The sequence below is a fragment of the Gymnoscopelus braueri genome, assembly GCF_963280865.1.
Source record: "Gymnoscopelus braueri genome assembly, chromosome: 18".
In the NCBI taxonomy this organism is placed as follows: domain Eukaryota; kingdom Metazoa; phylum Chordata; class Actinopteri; order Myctophiformes; family Myctophidae; genus Gymnoscopelus; species Gymnoscopelus braueri.
This window is the reverse complement of record NC_137618.1, coordinates 26,514,931-26,533,984: the sequence shown is the minus strand read 5'-3', so window position 1 is coordinate 26,533,984 and position 19,054 is coordinate 26,514,931. Positions and strand designations below refer to the sequence as shown.

The 19,054-nt window shown below is 43.6% G+C and overlaps 1 protein-coding gene across 1 annotated transcript in view; it reads left to right on the top strand.

Annotated features, from left to right (window-relative positions):
- The window catches only part of vwa8 (von Willebrand factor A domain containing 8), a gene marked incomplete at its 3' end in the record, with an annotated part of 71,042 nt that overhangs the window by 32,780 nt on the left and 19,208 nt on the right, over positions 1 to 19,054 (top strand). The window contains exons 20-29 of the mRNA XM_080456471.1: positions 247 to 318; positions 2,526 to 2,602; positions 6,802 to 6,877; positions 7,644 to 7,779; positions 8,503 to 8,622; positions 10,393 to 10,598; positions 14,729 to 14,880; positions 16,881 to 16,989; positions 17,364 to 17,502; positions 18,542 to 18,729. Of these exons, the coding sequence (XP_080312597.1) occupies positions 247 to 318; positions 2,526 to 2,602; positions 6,802 to 6,877; positions 7,644 to 7,779; positions 8,503 to 8,622; positions 10,393 to 10,598; positions 14,729 to 14,880; positions 16,881 to 16,989; positions 17,364 to 17,502; positions 18,542 to 18,729 (1,275 nt within the window). The remainder of the gene's footprint in view (positions 1 to 246; positions 319 to 2,525; positions 2,603 to 6,801; positions 6,878 to 7,643; positions 7,780 to 8,502; positions 8,623 to 10,392; positions 10,599 to 14,728; positions 14,881 to 16,880; positions 16,990 to 17,363; positions 17,503 to 18,541; positions 18,730 to 19,054) is intronic.

Below are 19,054 nucleotides of genomic sequence, written 5' to 3'. Positions count from 1 at the left end.
TTATTTGTAAAGCACATTTAAACAAGGCAAATAAAAAAAATGTTTTACAGTCATGTATGCTACATACAATTATGCAGCCCAGACACACCCATTAAACCGGTGCAAACATTTCACAAAGACTTTTGCAAACCATTTTCACACTGAAATCACCCCAAATGGCTCGAAGCTGTCCAAGATGTCCCCCAATGGAAAATAATGCCTCGGTTCGTTTGTGTCTGCTTTAATTTCGCTTTAATTTCACTGCAGCACATCATGGTGATGGAGGACATGCTGAAAGACTTCCTGCTGGGAGAACACCTCCTATTGGTTGGCAATCAGGTGAGTGACCAATCACAACTCAGCCACTCAATAAGAGTCTCTAATTGTTTTGACCAGCAAGCATCTCAAACTAAACGTTCGCCACACAAATTATCGTTTTTGAGGATAAGAATTGTTTATAAATAATAAAATGAAAAACTGTTTTTAAAAAAAGGGCTATATTGTCATCCAAACCCTGCCCATAGTTACTACATTTTAGAGGATGCCTTTATTAGCATTGTCATGTTAGCCTAATGTTCAAGGCTAGTATGCTAGGCTATACATGAAGATGTTCATGAGGATACCGGTGCTCGGGTGGCGCAGTGGTAAAGTCCCTGCCCACCACCACAGAGTTTGTGGGTTCGAATCCACTGTGGTGCATCCGGCTTTGTCGGGCGTCTGTGCGAACACAATCGGCCCATGTTCGGGGGAGGGAAGCCGGACGGGGAGGGTGATATTGGTCATTGCATGTACTCCTAGAGTCTCCTACGCGTGGCACCTCTCAGCAGGGAGTGTTGGGGCGGGAGGAGTAGGACGAAGGCTCTACGTCCTCCTGGCGGAGTCAGTAGGGTACAACAGCAGTGAAAACACAAAAATGTGTGTGGGGAGGAATTAACTGTCAAAAACTACTAAATTGGGGAGAAAAAGGGGGTAAAAATTATTGGCTACTAGGAAAAAAAAGAAAAAAATCATGAGGATACCAGAATAAATTCACTGTTATTAATAGCAGCAGAATAATCTACTTTGATTTTGGTCAGTCATGTCCATCCCTATATCGCACACTCAGCCAGACACAAGCAGAGATAGACCTGTCTTCCATACTGGAGTGATGGGTCTCATTGAACCAGGGAGTGATGGGTCTCATTGAATAATCGTTAGCAATAGCAGCAGAATATTCAACTTTGATTTTGGTCAGTCATGCCCATCCCTACAGTATATCACACACTCGGTAAGGGCCAAGCTCAGCCAGACACAACCAGAGATTAGACCTGTCTTCCATACTATGAGTGATGGGTCTCATTGAACTAGGCCACAGATGACAGCTCAGCGTGACGAGTATGAAGGGTAGGGTTATGAAACAAGCTCCGTCTGCCCTTGTGTCACCCTGCCACCCCCAGCACACTTTAGTCGGCTGCGGGGACAATCAGGGCCTCATCCTCATGTTCTCTTCTACCCTCTACCTGACCCGGAGGGGGGGTTTGGGGGGGAAGAATGGCCAGGGTTGCAGGAAGAAGCGGAGGCCCGCTGGGAAATGGACATGGTGTACCCTTTTGCCAGGGCCCAGAGGTTGTGTGTGTGCAGCTGTATGTGTGTATGACTGTGTCTTGTCTCTGAGTCAATGCGTGGGTTGTAGGCACGGACATTAGGAGCTGTCAAGAGTGACTTATCACAGTGGTTCTCAACCTTTTCTGGTTCAGGACTCACTTGAAAATCTCGAAGGTGTTGGAGATTGTAGCTCGTCAGATATGGGTCCTTATACATAAAGACACTTTATAAGAATGGTAGTTATAATGTGCTGTTCCAAAAACAATGTAAAAGGGAAGTTCGATTTAGTATGGGACTATTTATTTTTGTATATAAAGGGTTTGTTGCATTAATCGTATGTTGAAATCACAATTGATATAATCACAATTGATAGTAAAGGGGTGTAGGGGGGTGTTGTCCGCTTAGCTTAGTTAAGACTGCCTGTTTTTGTTGTGTTTAAGTCTGTTTTTTTTGTTTTTTGTTTTTTTGTTATTTGTCTTGTATGTGATGTGTATTATTTGTTGAAAAAAATAAATACTTTAATGATGATGTGCTGTTCCGCTGTGACCAGCACTTATAATACTTCATAAACCTTGTTATAAGTTGTCATGCATTATTATAAACATTTGTAACAAGTGTTATGAAGCCTTTTAACTAAGTGCATTATAATGCATTATAAATGCGATTATAATGCATTATAGACCTGACCTTCAAGTAAAGTGTTACCGATAAGCGAATACGACTAAATGCCAAACATTATGCTGCATTAAAGTAGTCATAGTTCCATGCTGTCAGAAGAGTATTATGCTGCAGATTTCATATTGCACTCCTGTAAGTTCACACTTTGGCAAGTTTCGCAACAACACAGACGTGTGTTGCACAGAGGAGTACCATGTCTACTTTTATGTAACCAAATTCTTGACGACGATGCAAGCAAGTTTTCACTTGTTAATTTTATGTACTGTATGTGTGTGCCTCTATAGGGTGTGGGTAAGAATAAGATCGTCGACCGGTTCCTTCACCTTCTTAACCGGCCGAGGGAGTACCTGCAGCTTCATAGGTGAGGAGAGTCATAACATTGTCCACAGCATCACAGCACCGGTTTCTCAAACAACATTTTGACCTCATGGCACTTCTTTTGAGTATAAATTCAGTTGACTGCGTCCCTATTCTGGTGCAAACATTAGGTGTAGAGGGGAACGGTATACTGTAGGGTTTTAGTGGTTTAGGTGGGTTTGGCTTTCGGCTTCTCCTAGTGGCTCCTGTCTGATCAGCCGTAGGGGAAAACACACAGTGTGAGAAGTCGGCATATTGTGCATACATGGTTATTGGAAATAAGCCAAATCTAATAAAAGGTGCAGCAATCATAGGCTGCTATTTTCTGCGAATGGGAGATATACAAGTCTATTATGAATTTAGAGTCTCTTCTCTCCTTGGGCAGTCATAAATAACACACTCTATCTTCTCTGGTATTTTCACACTCCCTTTTTCCCCCATAACATAATCTGGGTTTCCAACAACAGAACTCTACACAGATCTAATATGACAGCTTCTAAAACAGTGAGCTGATTCTTCTCTCCTTCCTTGGTAGACTGATTTTGTTTTCTTCTTTTGGGAGGCGGTGGGTGGGCTGAAAATGTTCATTTTCATCTACCCAAAAACAACACTGCAACACTTTCTCCATAACAAGGTCGGAGATGAAGTTTTCACACAGAGCCTAAAAAGGACTCTGCTTGTATTGTGTCAATACACTTCGCTATTAGGGCTTCGTTGTGTCAAAGAAAGAAAAAAAGAAGAGAAAAAGCACCCAAATTGGTATATGTAAGTAACACAAGTAATCTCTCGTCACCAGGCTTTCCATACGGCGGAACGCCATATTTCCTTACTTGAAGAAACTTGTCACAATCATAATTATAATAATTATAATCATATGAGCGGGCACAGTGGCGCAGTCGGTAGCGCTGTCGCCTCACAGCTAGAAGGTCCTGGGTTCGATTCCTGCCGGGGACGCTGTGGGCGCTGGGGGCGTGTCTTCTCCTCCGCGTCATCAGCGCCCATACCCTAGGTGGGGTTGGCGAAAGGGCCTTTCTGTGTGTAGTTTGCATGTTCTCCCCGTGTCTCCTAGGGTAGTTAATACCCTCACAAAAACATGTAGTAATCCTGGTCACTATACTGCCTCCCCCTGGTCAGCCGGGGCGCCTGATGGAGGGGAAGGGAACTGGTTGGAATAACGTGTTCCTTCCACGCGCTACGTCCAACCAGGGAAACTCTCTCCTGTCAGGTGACAAGAAGGTCAGTTGGCTCTCATGCATTGAAGGAGGCATGAGCTCGGCCCTGGCCTCCCTAGGCTGGTGGGGTGGAGTGTAGTGCCCAGGATCACTTAGCAAATTGGCACCGGGTGAAAAAAGGGTTACAAAATCGATGGATAACAATTATTAAAAAAAAGAAATTATAATCATAAAATCATAAAATTACTCTGGCCGAGGGGAATCATTTTGGAGGAGCACGAATATATGTATTACCATTCTAGACCACATCAGAAAACCGCAAAACGATTTTGATCCGAATCTAAACACAAGTAACAAAGTAGCTCTATCTGAGAAAAAAGGAGCGTGCAGCATTACCTCACAACACCAACCCACCTCGCACCACTGTTCCTCTTCTAAGGGTGTTAAAAAACAAATTATTTCAGTACCATAGAAACCAGGTCATCCGCTACCAGGCCAAGGAATATATAGATAAAGATGTAAAAAAAGAAAAAAGAAGAAGAACAAATCTCAGAATTGAAAAGGACTTCTATAAATACCCTGTGCGCACGATTCCACCTTGGGAGAATTAGGTCATCTGCCACTACACAACCGTCCCCCTCATGCTCGTAGATCAATACACATGCTCTGTAATAGCAGATCTACAAGCTCACAATGTGTTTCAGCACAGCCCATTGTGAGACTAGATTAGATCGGCTATTTTCGATATTCCGATAGGAGACCCAACAAAGTATAAATCATTGCAGTATGTGTCTCCAATAAGCCCGCTGTGTTGGGAAACTGGACGACAGACAGAAAGACAATAAAAGTCCTCATGTGCTCTCTGTTACTCAGAGTGACTTAATAAGTGAACACACATACAGAAGTTGATATTCAGACATAGAGTGTGGCAATCATAGGTTCCAGTTTCAAGTTAGCGGCTAAGATGTGATATTATTGTTTGTCTTTGAATGAGCGCAGGCAACTCTAAAGGAGCCGTGGTTTCATTTGAGTTACATTCTGCTGTTTTAGCTTGTGCGCTGGCTCCAACACGTGCTCTCACACCGACTTTGTGCGCACAGGCACGTGATGAGAGAGATGGCGCATTTGTGTGTTTGTGTGTGTTTATGTGCGTGGGAGTAGTTTCTCAAAGTCCTGTGAAAGTCAAAGTGGAGCAGAGCGTGGATGTGGCCTGGTTAGCTTCTCTGTAGCAGCAGCTAATATTAGCGCGGAGGGGAGGCAGTCAGATCTGCTTGTGACTTAAGGGAGCCGCTGACTTCGGGCCTACAGAGATGTGGCTCAGAAAGACGAGTGGTGAGAGGCAACCAGCCATGCAGGAAACTAGGACAGCCCCCGGGTCTCACCATGGGGGGTTGGAGAGAGAGAGAGACGTAGGGTGGTGGTCTGGTGAGAATGTGGGATAATATGGTTTTCTGTGTGTGTTTCTGTGTGATGTATTGTCTTGGTGTTGTGTGATATGTTGTTTTGTGCTATATGGTTATGTGTTCAGACTGAAGACAAATATCCCTTTGTGGATAATAAAGATTATTCAATTCAATTCAATCTTTACTTCAGACCCAAGGAGATCCATATCACAATTATACAGCACAACACAATAAAAAGAAGCAAATAGCCCACATTGTTTCTGACATACAAACATGTATTATTATTATTATTATTATTATTATTATTATTATTATAGAAAGAGAGAGTGACATAACAGACATTAACCCACTGGGGGTTGAGGTTAATTGTACTTCGCTTATATTGGTGATTTGAGTGTCATTGATAGAGAAACTGTATACACATTTAGTTTGTGGGTTCCTCCATGTGTATACTTCTCAGGTGGCACTGTTCATAATCTGAATTGCAACATTCCTATTGCATGTTTTAACCACTTAAACCGTATTCTTAGTTGAACGGATTCCCAAGGGCTCTATACTAGGCCCCCCTTTTAGCTCACACTACTACATACAGTATCTGGGCCGAAAATAGCTGATCTACAACTCATAATGGGTCGCGATGTGATGCTTGTACAGTAGATCGCTATTTGCTGAAATGTTTGCCCCAAAACATGGACGCTAGGGTTCAAAGGAAAGCTGTTCCAGATGGTGTCCTGAACATGGAATTCCAGTGTGTTGCTGAATCAAGGAGAATATAAGAATAAGTTCTACGAATCTTCAAATCAATTTAGTAAATCTGATAAAGCAGAAATTACATTGAAAAGTGTATGTCTAGAAGCATAAATCATAGATCCCCTGTATGCATGTGTAACCCCGCGTTCTCCATCTCCCCTGCAATTCCATAATTCTCTAATCTACAAGCTTACAACAAGTCGCGCTGCAACAGGTTCTGAAGTTGTAGCTATTTGCGATTTACGTTTTTTGACAATAATGACATGCCCAAAATAGGCATGCAAGTTTGATAGTGGTTAAACTGGCACAATCTTATGAATTGAAATTAAATCATTCAGAAAAATATGTGCGTACTGTGCCATCAATTCTTCAATTTTCTTACCTTTTTCAAGTAGTCACAGAATATTTATCTCCAGTATAATCACTGAGGGTTGCACTGTGTGGTCTCACAGATGTCAACGAGGTCATCGCGACCTTGTTGACAGTAATTGTCTGCCTTTGAAAATAACATGTCTGGGCCAAAAATACATAGTAAAGTGCTCAGGAGCCGAGATACAGCCTTTTTCAGTAATAAGTTAAACAAGAAGTGAATGGAGCAGCAAATCTTCAAATGATGATATCTTGGGTTCTGAACGTTTTTTTCCCAAAACACGTCAAACACGTCATTGGCACGTTGCGCCATTGCGGTAAAACACGTGAAACACGTCAATGGCACTCAAGAGTTAAAAAACATTATATGTGATGTTTTGTGTTATTTTTATTTTGTAAAGAAAAGTCATTTTACTCTCCTTTCCAATTGGACCACCATATGCCCCTTGCATGGGCTGCCCCCACTTTGACAACATCTGGTTAATAGACTGTGTTCCCTGCCCTCACAGAGATACAACAGTCCAGACTCTGACCCTGCAGCCCTCAGTCCGAGATGGCATCATCGTGTACGAGGACTCGCCACTGGTTAGTCAACACAAACGGACCCCCACACACACGCACATTCCTTCACTTTTATACTTTTACACTTTTATAGCATTCTGTGTGTGTGTGTGTGTGTGTGTGTGTGTGTGTGTGTGTGTGTGTGTGTGTGTGTGTGTGTGTGTGTGTGTGTGTGTGTGTGTGTGTGTGTGTGTGTGTGTGTGTGTGTGTGTGTGTGTGAGTGTGTGTTCTCCCTGGCAAGGCCATACAGTAGTAAAACCTATTAAAACTTAGCATCAGCCGCAATAAGTAATTTTCAGCCATATTTCATAAGAGGCATCACTGGAGGATAGCGGGTTCATTTGAGGCCTGGCAAATCAGAGCTCATGGTTTGTAATGTCATCTTGTCCTTAAAAACAAGGGCACAGTAATGAGAGGAACATAGAGAGAGAGAGAGATATCAGCTCTTGTGCTAAATCTGTCCTGTACAGCACAATGTCTGTGTTGGATGGCAGAGGATGAGTAGAATTAAGTATTGGCAAAGACAGAAGGTGTGAGGAAGAAAAGTAGAGGTTATGATGTGTGTGTGAGAGAGCAAGAGATTCATTCAAGTTAATTTCGTGGGTACAATCTCACCCTAATCTCAAACATCCACAAAGACATCTACAGTAAATGTCAGAGCACTGAATGGGAACCAGAAATAGGCCATTCTTTTTATCACCTCTCTCTCTCTCTCTCTCTCGAATACTAATAGATGAATTGTGTGTGTGTGTGTGTGTGTGTGTGTTTGCGCGCGCTTGGGTGTGTCCAGGTGAAAGCGGTGAAACGGGGCCACATCCTGGTGATAGACGAGGCAGACAAGGCCCCCACCAACGTCACCTGCATCCTCAAAACCCTAGTGGAGAGCGGAGAGATGATCTTGGCAGATGGACGCAGAATCGTCTCAGGTATACACACATGCGCCACAAAAACACACATACACACACATTGTATCCATGACACACACATCCAAACCCTTGTATGCGCACACCGACACTCAAGCTCAGACATGCATATACTATAAACGTGCGCGCGCGAGCACACACACACACACACACACACACACACACACACACACACACACACACACACACACACACACACACACACACACACACACACACACACACACACACACACACACACACACATTCAGTGTAGTGACAGAAACGTGTCTGAGATGGGGCCATTAGGCGGACAAATAGAAGATTGGTTGTCCCCAAATACAAACACTTAGGATTAGGATAAAAGCCTTTATGGACTGCTACCAGCAGATTTTGTAGCATGTCGCTACATAAACACCTACAGTCTTTCCACTGGTTACCTAAGTAGTAGCAGACCCGAGCCCTCACCCCCCCACTGGAGGAATGTAAACATCAGCTGACGAATTTCAGACCTGACCGATCGCTATCAGGATCAACACTGTTGGTGCATTTGTGCCGTGTGTGTGTGTGTGTGTGTGTGTGTGTGTGTGTGTGTGTGTGTGTGTGTGTGTGTGTGTGTGTGTGTGTGTGTGTGTGTGTGTGTGTGTGTGTGTGTGTGTGTGTGTGTGTGTGTGTGTGTGTGTGTGTGTGTGTGTGTGTGTGTGTGTGTGTGGGTGGTACTAACTATGAATGTTGTCCATTCTTAAGACTCCAGTGAGGCCATGGGGAGGCCTAACATTATAGCCATGCACCCAGACTTCAGGATGCTGGTCCTGGCTAATCGACCTGGCTTCCCCTTCCTGGGGAATGACTTCTTCGGAGCTCTGGGTTCGTACAGTACACACACGCATTACATGCACACACACATTTCCTGGTAGATGTCCGCTGATCTTCTTTTTATTAAATGTTAAACTGTTCTTTGATGAATAATTACTATGGGAAATTATCTAATCTTGCTTTTATTACTCTTACTGTGTCATGTAACAGAAAATGTTAAAAAAGAAAGCCCCCAAGATGATCTTTTATTTCCATTTGCTTATAATGGAACAAACATGGTCTCAGCATCGGGACAAGTCAGGCAAACAAGGTCATGTTGTGTTCCCGCTAGCTGCAGTGCTCTAGGGGTGGGTATGTGAGTCAGTCCATCCGTTCAACACTTTGGACCCAAACAAAAGATTTCAGAAACTCTTAGCTGGATTGCCATGGACTTGACTGGTGCTGTGCACCTTCATGCTTCTTGGAGGATGAACCCTATTGATTTTGGTGACCCTATGGCCTTTCCTCTAGTTCGGACACAACATACTATCTCAAAGTTGCAATGAAACATGTATGACCTCTAGGCGCACTTTACAGATACCTACTTAGTGAAGTGTATTCTCTGAGTTCTACACAGGCACTAACCAAATATCCCATCAGGGTTGAGATCCCCAAGTATTGTGAGATGCCGCTATAGATAGGACATGGTGTGCATGATGCTCGGCACTTGGCGCAACGCCAGGGAAGTGGAGAAGGCAATTGGCCTACTCGCGTTTCGGGTATATTTCTATGCAACCAAAATAAACAGGGTTTTTAAGAGCAGTCTGTGAATGACTGTCTCCACTTTATTTAAAGGCTAAAACATGACGGTTTGGTCGCAGTGGGAACTTCATCAGATATACATTATACAAACAATGACAGATAGGCCTACTTTGTGTGTGTGTGTGTGTGTGTGTGTGTGTGTGTGTGTGTGTGTGTGTGTGTGTGTGTGTGTGTGTGTGTGTGTGTGTGTGTGTGTGTGTGTGTGTGTGTGTGTGTGTGTGTGTGTGTGTGTGTGTGTGTGTGTGTGTGTGTGTGTGTGCCTGGACCTGCGTTCTATTACACTTTTCACGCATTTTGTGGTTGTGGATAAGCTCCCTCCTAAACCAGTGGTTCTCAACCTTTTCAGGCCATGACCCCCCAAAATAATCATATTTGAACTGGGGACCCCCCCCCCAACCCACACTGGTAAGCATTTGGAATGTAGGAGTTGGGGCATTCAATTTAGTTTGACTCGGTTCTACAGATAAATATTGTGAAAATAGCAGATCTACAAGCTCACAACACATTGTGAGCTTGTAGATCGGCTATTTTCACACATTTTGTCTCTTTCTTATATTATATGATAATTTGGCCAATATTTGACCAGTTTTTATAGTATAGTTTGTTGATTACTTTTAATGCAGTAATGGTATTTTTCTTTTCTTTCTTTCTTGTGTTTCTTTTGGTATTAAAAGGGTCTTAAAAGTCCTAAAATTGTCACTTTACTGTCACCTGGGAACCCCCCTAAATTCCTGTGGGGACCCCCACCCACAGGTTGAGAACCACTGCCCTAAACAACTGTCATTAAAGTCTCCTTAGACCAAGGTACTGTTAACAGCTAAATGCTGTGTATATCACCAAGGATCCCTCGGTTATGGGTTAGCATCAAATGTTTACCTGTATGTGTATGAGACAGCAGGCGTCGCTGAAAAAAATTCTTACTTGTAACCATGGTTCTCTTTGAGTCAACTTCAACACGAATTATATTGAACAAAGTTGACTGAAAGAGTAGCTGAACCACCAGTTGTCCTGATTTGACAGGTGACATCTTCAGCTGCCATGCAGTGGACAACCCCAAGCCCCAGGCGGAGCTGGCCATGTTGAAGCGGTACGGCCCAGACGTCCCAGACGCCACGCTGCAGAAGCTAGTGGCAGCCTTCGGGGAGCTGCGCTCCATGGCCGACCAGGGTAGCATCACCTACCCCTACTCCACCCGAGAGGTGGTCAACATCGTCAAACATCTCCAGGTAACGGGAACGGCAGACGCAGACAGTGAGGTTACATGCACCTACAACCCTATGACATTGGCTATTGTAAACGCTAATCAATATCTGTGTCATGTCCCGCCCTATCTTACTGTTTTTACGGGTAACGTGATACTGTATGTAGATTCAAATATCATTATTTCTAGCATGTCATGGGGTCTTTAAGGAAATACATGATAGAAGTAGCCTTGAAACGTCTTACCCTGATTACAGTAATCGTAATAAGGTGAAGCAGAGAAACAATTACAAAACACCAAACCACATAAACCAGATTATTGGAATAGTATTGTTAATATTTCATGCTTTAACCGATGTATCATAACTATAGGTGCCATAATGAATGCATTTTACCAATAGCCTACCATTGACAACACTTAGGGTCCTATTTTGGTGCAAAGCGCAGCCACCAGTGGTGTGGAATATGGGTCAACAGACTTATTTTTGTAACCGGAGAAGGGCAGAGTACCCACTGCGTAGCTGTGCGATGGGTCGGATTAAGCTGAAATATCATATATCCTCTTTCTATTTCATTTAAAAGGAGTGTGCTCTGTGCCATGGCGCTCTGCCAATTTAATGATGGAAATGTATTTTCAAAGCATTGATTGATTGATTGAATACTTTATTAACAGTTTGCAAAAAGTACAGTGGTACAGTTGTACAATGATGCTGAAAGGATAACGCAATAAATCCTGGGGACTTGTTTTCATTGGGGTCCTCTTTTGTTATACACACATTTATCCTCTGTCAATGTGGGTTAAAATGCAAAAACGTTTATTAAGCTTGAGGGATTCACAGTGAAACAGACAAGCATAACATATTAAAGTAGCACAAAGTGTATGCTTCACTAGATACTGGTTGACCTGATCCAAGTAGGCGGGCGGCAGATTGCACAAATCACGATCCTTGTTGGCACGATAGAGTTATTACGGCATGACTCTGCAGGAGGCCAGCTGTCTATAAGTGTGTGTGTGTGTGTGTGTGTGTGTGTGTGTGTGTGTGTGTGTGTGTGTGTGTTGTATCGTTGCTGACATGAATGGCCCCAAGTAGGCCATTTTATAATAGAAGTCATGGAGGGGTCAAATTGGGTTAAACTTCATTCACGGTTGGCAAGAAAATTTCATGGAATTGTCCCCCAATCACACCTATGGCAATTCCCTGTGTACTGAAAATACAGTCTGAGGGTGGGGTGACATACTGGTAGACGTACAAACAATGCATTAGATTTCAACACAAGTGAATACCAAGTTTCAAGACCTTTTTCTGTTAAACGTCTGTAGGCTAACGCGTTGTGTGGCGACATGTGGGCTTGTAGATCAGCTGTTTTTGATGCACGACACGAAGCACAACTAAGAAATAAATCAGGCATTATTGTACATGCTTCATAACAGCCTGGATAATGGATGAGGGCCATTAATCACAGACAGAGAGAGAGGGAAGATCATGTCCCGGCCTCACCCTGGCCCATACCAATCCGCACAAACATTCATTCACTCATGTACACACAAATAGTTGCCCACATGAATGGGTACAGGCCAGTTGTCTGGGCTTGTGCTGAATGTTTGTCCATATATATCTTCTCTCATTTTTTCCCCCTGGCCTTTTTTTTCTTTCTGGCAGTCTGAATGAAATTAAATGAAATGATGAGGCGGGGGAGTGGAAGGGAGAGGCTAGCATTCAGGAGAAGGGAGAAAGAATGAGGTTGGCTGGGGGGGGGGGGGGGTTGATAGAAATAGAAAGATAGAGAAAAAGCTGTCTTAGCACATAAAGTGTAGCACTGTCAAAACACTCGCTGTGTCCAACACAAGGGTTCCTCGCTGTCAAAGCAGCCCTCTGCACCTCCCCATGTACATACGGCCACATATTTCGCCTACCATTCTATTTCATCACCACTCCATCCTCCCGCCCATCTGCCCTCCATCCCTCCTGCTGTTCTGACCCCACAGCTTGCATGAAAGTAGACGTGACCCACTGTGTTCATTGCATGCACGTGTACGCCTATTGTACACTGATGACGCAATCATAGTCCTGCCCCAGATCATCGACACAGAAGAAGGCACCAAAGATGACTCTCGTGACTCACTGCATTATGGTTTCAGCCTTTGCAAAGGTTAACCACTTTCAATCTGGCGTGCATCCCTATTGTTGGCATTACATTATAGCTGAACATTTTCGAAGACGTTCAAAAAAGATTGGCTTTTTTCCCACAACACCATCGTACAATGAAGTATAGAATAGGGCTTTAGTGTCTAACCCAGAAACCCTCCATTACAAATGCATGTGTTAAGGCCAAATAAAAATGAATCCGAACAGAGAGAGAGAGAGCGCGCGTAATGCCTGATTAACCACATGAGCCCCAGCATCCCTATTCTGGGGGGCGAAGAGATGTGGTGCAGACAGTACACGTACAGTTGCAACTCAGGTCCGTTTTACTAAGAATAGAGTGTTTAAGTGGTTAAAGATGGAGCTATTGTAATGTTTGAGCAGCCTCTCCACACTGTCTCCCCATCCAGCCGGACAGGAACAACATGGTACAGCGGAGTACGGTACACGCTGTCCAGTGGCCATACAAACACTATAGTATGTTTACATAAACCCCCCACGCCCATCTCCCCCTCCCTGTTCTCTCTCATCTATAGGCTGCTATTTATGTCAACCTCGCCATTAATCACCAGGAAGAAGAAAGATCAGGGACATTCTGTGTTTGTGTGTGTACTGTATGTGCGCGTGCATGCGTGCGTGTGTGTTCTGTATGTGTGCACGTCACACTCCAAAGTGTCAATGTTTAATGACAGCTGGAGTCGCATTCTTCCATCCGCATAGAGGACATCTGCTCCGAGGTCTTTTTAAGGTCTGCAGGTCGCCCTTAGAGATTTCGCCTCATTAGAAGTCTTGGGGACATAGCAACTACCTGAGAGGGAGGGAGGGAGGAAGGGACAGAGAGAGGGAGAGAGAGAGAGAGAAACAGACGCAAGCAAAGGGGGATAAAGGAAGAGATGGTGAGAGAATGTCAGAAAAACGAGGGACAGATAGCAGTAGAGAGAGAGAGAGACCACAAAAGGAGATCTCGAACACTGATGAGGATTGAGGATTGAATCTGTGGTAAATCAATAATTCAGCAGGCAGCGACAAACCCTGGATGTTAGATTACCCCACTGGCCTTGTTGCTCACTCATCAATCACTTAACCATTTATTAGTTATCACTTTTGGACACCCAGTACAGCGTCTCATTACAATGAAGCCTGGTCAATACAGTGAACTCAACATAGTCATTCAACCTTAGATTTGTTGTTGTTGGGGCTAGGTAGGATGTTGTGAGGCAGTCCTTAATTGACTGACTGAAAGTGCTGTATATAACAATATTTTACAATGCATTCACAAAAGTTCTCAAGCTAAATTAATAATTCAAAATACATACTTTGTAGCCTGCTCTGGTACCCTTTCAAGGACCCAAGATTTGACTTTCCCCTTAAAAGTGTTACGGTTAGAGATCTGCTTAACTAGCTCCAGTCTCGAGGCCCAATAAAAGAGCATTGACCTGTCTTAGTCCTGCACCTGGCAGGATGCTGATCTGCTAGACTAGATCTAGTCAGATGGCTGACTCTCCTATTCAAGGGAAGTTGTCAGCAAGGTAATTACATTAGGTGCCCTTGCCCCGTCATTGATAACCATATGCATCAAAGGGAGAAAGACAGTTATAGCCATAAAAAGAGACAGTGATAGCCATAGTGAGAAACAACAGGCTGAACATTGCTCTCCTGTTGCAGTGGTGTGGAGGGAACCAAACCCCAGAGAGTCTAAGACTGAACTTTGCTCTCCTGTTGCAGTGGTGTGGAGGGAACCAATCCCCAGAGAGTCTAAGGATGAATTAACTTTCAGATAGCCACTGAAGCCCTGTTAGCTGCTAGCTGCTACAGTAGGCCTTCTAGCACTAATTTTCTTGTCTCTGTTCTCTGTCCCACTTTCCTCTGTCTTTTATTTCCTCCTTCTATAATTCATTCTCTCTCTCTCTCTCTCTCTCTCTCTCTCTCTCTCTCTCTCTCTCTCTCTCTCTCTCTCTCTCTCTCTCTCTCTCTCTCTCTCTCTCTCTCTCTCTCTCTCTCTCTCTCTCCAGAAATTCCCTGATGAGGGCCTGGCAAACGTGGTGCGAAACGTCTTCGACTTTGACTCATACAACAAGGACCTGCGGGAGGTCCTGATTGGAGCACTACACAAGCACGGCATTCCTATCGGAGCCAAGCCCACCTCCGTCAACCTGGCCAAGGAGTAAGACGTTTGGAGACGAGGACCACACATGCACACACACACACACACACACACACACACACACACACACACACACACACACACACACACACACACACACACACACACACACACACACACACACACACACACTAAACAGACATACCTCTGGCACACATTGTCACCTTTAAGTCTAAAAATACTGGACAGTGGACAGCCTAGTACACACAGGCATGATGCAACCTACCCATGTTTGCCCCCTTATGTGACTCTCTGATAGTAACAAATTACCGTCATTAGGTCTAGGTTAGGGGATGATCATACTAGTAATAATAATACATTTAGTGATAAAGCACTTTTTAATTCAGAAACTCGAATTCAAAGTGCTCTTACTTACCAGGCATTGATTGATCATTTCCAAAGGGTGGGGGGGGTGACCCAATTTGATTGCCTTGAATCTGCAGACCTTCAGTTTTGGACTCCAATCACTCTAAGGCAATCACTCAATGTAATTGAAAGGATGTAAATCAATGACTGAGCCAGGTTCACCCACCAGTCCACACACCACTGGCTCATTAATGAGATGAGGCTGTACGATTACATCAGCAGTCGCCAGGCGGATTTGTCAAACTGCTTTCTTGGAATCCATCCAAGAGTGCTTTTAGAGAGCATAAACGAATCCTCTGTCTCATCTTAGTTTGCTCACATGGACTTCATTCAATGACTTTAGGTCATTTCTAACTTTTAGCTATTTTTAATAGTATTATTGCAAGTGGATGGCATTGCCTGTAGACCGTCAACTTTCTTCCCTGGACTTAACATAGCGGCTTCCATGAAGTCTCCTAACCTCCTGCTTGAAGTGTAAACATGATGTTTGTTTATGTCAATCACCTTGACATTAGGTCACCTTCTTTTTCCACCATGGAAAGGTAAGGTTGGGGACACATTTACCTCATAATGTACAGACTTGTCTTTTTAATAAAGGAAAATATTTGTTTCTTCTGTCTCCTGTGGTTTTCTTGTATCTTTTAAATTCTGACTTATACAGTATGTTTGTTAAGTCTTTTTCATGTATCGCTCAAGTTACATCATCTTGAGAGCCAAAACGGGGACGAAACAAGTATTTTCCTTGCATATATAGTGTGGATCTGATTATATACAGCAATAGTCTCTGTCCAAATTCATTGTTGGCATACAATAACACAATCTGTACGTCTTCATTGGCATTAGGCCTACAGTATATGCTACAGGGATTCTATGTCCATCTTGAACAGTTTACATATGGACTAACTGCTGTGCCCACAACAGCTTGTGTGCATAAAAAGCAAATATTTGCGCTTAGGATTTCCAAATTTGGACACAAAGAAGCAGAGATTGTTTCTCTCATGTGTTGAGCGTTTCCATTGATAGAAGTATTTATGGTCAGAGGACTGTCCCGCTCTCCCCCCCCCCCATGGAATCTCCATGTATTGAGATTGTGTTGCTGATCTCGGCTCCACCTGCAACTAATAAGGTTGTGGCCCGAACCCAGCAATGATTCATGGGAAGAAGTGTCCAATAAACATCTGGCCAGACAAAACAGGCAGGGTGGCTGGTCACACGCACACATGCATTTACCTTCACCTACCACCACATATATTACATAAGCCTTATTAGCCGGTCTAGAGACAGTGGGTTCAATGCAAGGCTTTGTTTTGATGATCAAGTGATCACAGATACACACAACTTAGCACAGCTTTCCTCTGAATACTTCCTTGTACAGTCCTTCTGTAAATAGAGTTAAGATGCACTTTGTGTTAATTGCTAATGCAAATTTGAATTTTGGAAAGCAGTCCATAAGTGGTGTGCCATCAGAAAACAGCCATGAATATAATTTCATTCTTATAGTAGACTGTTGTTTCACTGCAGCCAAATTTGCATTTTCACTGTAAAATCCTATGTTCAATTATTTCTGAGGACGCTGTTGCTCTATGTTCAGTACTCTCAGTTAGCATGGTCATCCTGTCACCTTTCACCGCCAGGTTGCCTCTGCCAGCGGTCAAGATGTCAGGCTATTGGACCATCAACCAGGAGGGCAACGCTCGCCGCAAACTACTCTGTCCCACAGAGACACGTCTCATAGACATCAAGGTATATTTAGCACATTTAACATCCAAATGGTAATGCATGCACAATGTAGATACTACATGTATACTGCCGTATTGTATGTATGTACACTACGGCAGTATTTCCCTCCAGATAGCGGGAGACGGAGGGTTCCCCTAAAACAAAATGTTGACAATGTAATTTTTTTTTAAAAATATTATTTTGGGGGCTTTTCATGCCTTTATTGATAGTACAGTAGATAGACAGGAAACACACACACACACAAAACCACGATAATCAAAGACGCATGCGTGCGTGCGTGCAGGTGCATGTGTGTGACATATGCAGGTGCATGTGTGTGACATGTGCCTGTGCATACATGTGTGTATTAACGAGTTTGTCCTGTTCTGTGGTCCCAGGGCCCAGTGTTCCTGCGTGTGCAGGGCTACCCCTGTGACAGACAGGAGAGCAGAGCTCTGAGCTTCAGCGAGGAGAAAGCACACTGGCAGATCCCCATGAACGAGGTCAACATCATATCTGATGTCACCACCAAAGACGGTACTCTCACACAAATACCATCTTGCATCGAGTGTGCAGTTCAGCACATAGTGGGGGTTTGGAAGAAAGAAACGAAAGAAAGTATCAGAGACGAACATGAATGTTAGGGCAGGGGAATTATTGCTTTTTAATGTATTTCTTTCTTTATGTAATTTATTTACTGTATATCTGTCATTGTCACTGACTTAATGCCAAAGTATGACCCTAGTTTATTCAACTATGTTTTGCCCTGCATTTACTGTACATTGAATGTAAGCAGGGGAAGTGTTAGCGACGTGTGTGATCTGAGAGACTACTGATGTGGGGTGTGCATACTGTATGTGCTTATGTGTGTATTCATGCTTGTTGCATATATTATATCTATATACACAGTATGGGCTGTATATTTAACCATGCAGTTTATACTGTATGTAGATCCATTTAAGTTAATCTATTGTCTTCGCCAGGCCGGACAGCCGAAGGCCGGAGACTATGTTTTCACCCCTGTCTATCTGTGTGTCTGTGAGACATCCAATCACCGGCACCACTGGACAGATCGTCGTGAAAAAAGAACATGCACCTCAAATTGTTCATATCGGCCTCATGGTGGCGCTATAACGGGCCACTTCCCATTTTGGCCTATAATGCTAGAACTGTAGTTTCTGCAGTCAAAAAGAATTCCCTAGGATTCCTTGGCTCATGACGCAACTCCCCCTACAGGCCACGCCCATTTCTGCCTAACAAGATTTAGTTTTCTTCAGAACACACTTTTGCCAGTACTTTACAGATTTTGTCCAAAGCTCACACAAATCAGTACACATTATCTCTGGAGTCATGTGATCAAGCTGTATCTGTCAGACTTTCCAGATTCCCTTCCGATTGGGTACAATTGGCTTTCAAAGTTTGTGGCAGGGACGTTTTGATGAACACGTGTCCGATTGCCGAGAAACTTTGCCCGCACACTCCTAGTAGGCCAAGGAAGAACCGGCACCCCCAATTTTTCCATGCTCCCACTGTCGATTCTATATTTTATCTGATATTACACATCTTTACCTTGCAGATGTGATTTATGTGGCGACGTGCAACCCGGTGTCCCTGTATGCCATGAAGGAGCATGGGGATACCATTCACTGCATGGAGCTGTATGACGTCTTCCCCAGGACCATCAGTGGCGTGTGGCAGCCCTGTGTCACCATAGCTGCCCTGGGAAGCCCCCTGGATGGACAGGTGGTCCTCCACGAGGAGCAGGTACATATTGTGCATGCACTTACACACAAAGTTACATACATACGTAGATGAAACTTTGCACTGTTAAAGTTGATAAATAGCTCTAAATTCCCATAATGTGTCCCATATTGTCTCACCTGAAGAAAAAAAATCTGTTTACTAAAGAGCTGGAGAGACGGGGAGACCCCTGTTACTGAACAAACTCCATAGCAATGTTTACTGAATATAGAGCTTTTGCTTTTTAATAAAAAAAACATTTTGTTTAACCAAAAATATCAGCACCTTTAAATGATTTTGAAATGGTCCACATTAAATAGACTGTACTGTACTGTACTCACACAAGCAA